The 3,394-nt window shown below is 38.0% G+C and overlaps 1 protein-coding gene across 1 annotated transcript in view; it reads right to left on the bottom strand.

Annotated features, from left to right (window-relative positions):
• The window catches only part of LOC104168401 (cadherin-13-like), a gene marked incomplete at both ends in the record, with an annotated part of 65,029 nt that extends 62,035 nt beyond the window's left edge, over positions 1–2,994 (bottom strand). Inside the window, one exon of the mRNA XM_009708981.1 lies at positions 2,786–2,994. Within this exon, the coding sequence (XP_009707283.1) occupies positions 2,786–2,994 (209 nt within the window). The remainder of the gene's footprint in view (positions 1–2,785) is intronic.
• Positions 2,995–3,394: the final 400 nt, after the last annotated feature.

The raw sequence follows: 3,394 nt of genomic DNA, 5'->3' as shown, positions 1-3,394 counted from the left end.
GCAGGAAAGAACCACACCCCTCCACCTCTAGAATACCAAAAGGTTTCCCGCACACTCCAGGTTGCACCTCTAAATATTTTCAATATTCATCTAAAGAATAGTTGGTAGTAATCAGAAAGTTTTAGGAATGAGTATCTCTTCCTAGGCTCAGACTGCCAGTCAGCACATTAGAGATCATTGTTGTCAGTCATTTCCAAAGATGTTGGGAATCTGCAATTAGAAACATTAACAATGGGATTTCACAGATGTAGGTTACATGCTTTCAGAAAAGAAACAGCAGTTGCTGGCAGTGGGGAAATACTTAAGAACCACTTATCCCCTAATTAAACAAGGTACTGTACTCTAAGTACTGAATGCTAAGCAGTGCTCTAGCATGTGCTCATCTTAACCCTACAGAATTATGCCGAATTACTAAGGCTCCATCTGAGCATTTCTTAGCCAAGACTCCTTGCATAAACAGATGGAGCAGTTCTGCTGTTTCCATGCTGACACATTTAGACTGCAAAAGTACAGGATTAAGTTCAAATTTATCATAAAATCACTTTAGATAGGACGCTGTAATCTTTATATCCTTCTCAAGTATGACAAACAGAAAGACAAGACCGTCTGCATTGTGTTTAAAATAGGCATACAATAGCTGAAACAGTTGGTAAAAATATTGATTTAACAGCTACAGAGTGCTGGCTGAGTTCAGAGTAGGACAGCCAGCCCCAAAGATCTTTATATTCCCTTGAAGAAGTGGATGATCCTTACTAGATGGATCTCCCAGGACACATTAATGCATCATGTAACTCCCAATGGCACTGCAGACACCAAGGATCACCACAATTAAAAGGTAATCTTCCAGCTACAACCTGAATATCCAAATCCATAAAGAAGTGATGAATGCAGGTAGAGATGATGCTGTGATATTGTTTTGAGGAGTAACCGATGAGGGAAGACTGGCAAGTGGCAGAAATATGCCAGATTTAGACTGGTATTCACTCTCTGAAGCAACACAAAGTAGTTGGAACAGAACCCAGGAGTGAGGCCAAATTAGACTTGGCTTTTGAATGTAGTCTGGTGATAGATTTCAACACTAAACATTAATTAATATTGCTGCAACATTTTGAGGGGACACTACTCAGAATCCAAACAGGACATAAAGAGAAAAGGTCACTGGCAAAGCTATGCCATTGTCTGTGCAAATACACATGTATTAATTCCTACTCATGAGACAAGATTTCCCCTAGATTGTAACTTTCATAGAATATCTCCCCTCAGAGAAGCAGCCCTTCAATGTCTTTAAGAAAACCAGAATAAAACTTCAGAATATGATTCTCAGAGAGTCAGATTTTCACACATAAACCCATGCCCTGAAGTTTAACTCCAGACCTCCTGTCAGAGATATCTCAAACTCCTCTGTGGTTTCAGTAACTTCTAACTGGAGAATGAGAATCCCCATTTTGAAACTGATCCTAAGATTTCAAAACCTGGAGTGAAAACAAAATCATTTGAACATTCTTGGGAGTGCACCAGAAGGAGCATGCCATGCTAGTTGGAGACACAGTACAGCCAAGTGCCCAGCTCCTGCTAGTGTAGCTTTCCGACTCCGAATTTGGCAATGCATGGTCCTAAATCCACAGCTCCACCACGTAAGAGACTCAAGTACGGCCTTGTTAAAATTTAACTTTGTGAAGAAACAGCATATTTAAATAAAATTCTATTTAAGTGTTCTGATCAGCTTTCTGCAGTTACACATTCTGGTACTTTCTCTCCCACTGGCAATCTATATTCATATCGCATGCTGCTTAAAGTGCAGATCAAAAACTTTCCTCAGCCATGGACTTCCAGAAGTTTGTTCAACCTTTCCCCTAAAGCTAATTTTGTTTTTTAATGGAAGATTTAAGTTATATTAAGCCATTGTTGGAAATATAATGAGAATGCTGGCAGTTGAAAGTCTAAATACCAAAATAAGACAACAGATCAGTCATTTTTATCACGGTTTGTTTATACTTCCTTGAAATTATAGGTCTGTAAACGTAGCACGCTTAATTGTGTAGTAAGGCACTGTCTTGCCTGCCTCTCTTCTAAATGCCATGACACAGTAGTGAAGGCTATCTCCCATTTCCTTTTTTTATTTGCATGGGTGTGAAGTAAACACTTCAATCAATTTGTGAAGCACTTTTTCCCCATAGTATGAGGTTAGTATTACACTGAAATTCAGAAGTGGAAAAGAAAGGACATGTCGTTCAGCGGACAGAGTGGAACAAAAATCACTACTGCATAGAGACAGAGTGTAAATATGTGTTGCTATTTGTGTGCAGATGTTTATACAGTTTAACATCTAACAATATCAGATAAGCAGATCTATATGAAAATTTAAATTCCACAGCATGGAATTCATTCCCACTTACTTACACTTGGAGTGGATGTGAACGTTCTGTAAATTCTAAATTACACATTTAGACTGTGATTTTCCATTTTCAGTTATGGCCAAACTGTGGTTATCTGGCATAATGTACACCAGAAGCACCAGCCAATTTTGATACTTGGGTCTTTCATTTTAATCAATTTTTTATGAATGTTTAGCATTTACACCTAAAGATGTAGTACATCTTTGAAAACCTGGAAAATTTGTATTTTAAGTTAAACTAAGTACTAAAATATTACAGCAATATCTGGATTCAAGACTGATTTTGATGTCCTTTAACAGATTAAAACTGCTTACAGTCCTAGATGGCACATGCAAATATCTAGCAGCCTCTATTTGGCACTTTCTTCTAGTCTTTTGTATTTATCTTACCTTTAATGCATCACGTTTTTCATTTGCTCCAACAATCAAAATTTCTGCCATATCCTCAGCATGCTCAGACCGTGCGTGCACAAACAAGGCTCTGCCAGCTTCTGATATATTCTTTAGCGCAACTAAAGACCCATCACGTTCCACCTTAAAGTCTGGGTTAGAAACTTCGAAGTTCAATTTGTTATTCCCCTTGCAGTCATCAAATTCCACTGGGGGGAAGAAAAGAAAAAAAGAAAAAACACAATTATAAGTATCTACTTTGAAACATAGACTTCAAACATCTTTATGTTATTGGCTTGTCTAGAATCTCAGGAAGAAACGTCTCCCAGTCTAAGGGGAAAAACTTTCAAAGAAGCTTTATATTTGTGTGACTATAATTCATACACAAATCCTATGAATATGTATTTTCAGAAGGATGAAGAGATTTTGACCGTGCTAATTGGGGAGATAAGAGATAAACAAAATGCTTTGGACATGAACATTTTGTGATCACTTGAATCAAATGCACAAAACGCACACCTAGTTCTACAAATTGGACAGTAGCGGTAGAGACCTTGTTATCCTTCTGCTCGTAACCCAGGATCTCTAAAGGCTCATCTGCTGGCAAAG

Source organism: Cariama cristata, unplaced genomic scaffold (genome assembly GCF_000690535.1).
Source record: "Cariama cristata isolate BGI_N322 unplaced genomic scaffold, ASM69053v1 scaffold14101, whole genome shotgun sequence".
NCBI lineage: Eukaryota > Metazoa > Chordata > Aves > Cariamiformes > Cariamidae > Cariama > Cariama cristata.
Note: the sequence above shows the minus strand (reverse complement) of the source record. Positions and strands in the feature narration are given on the sequence as shown.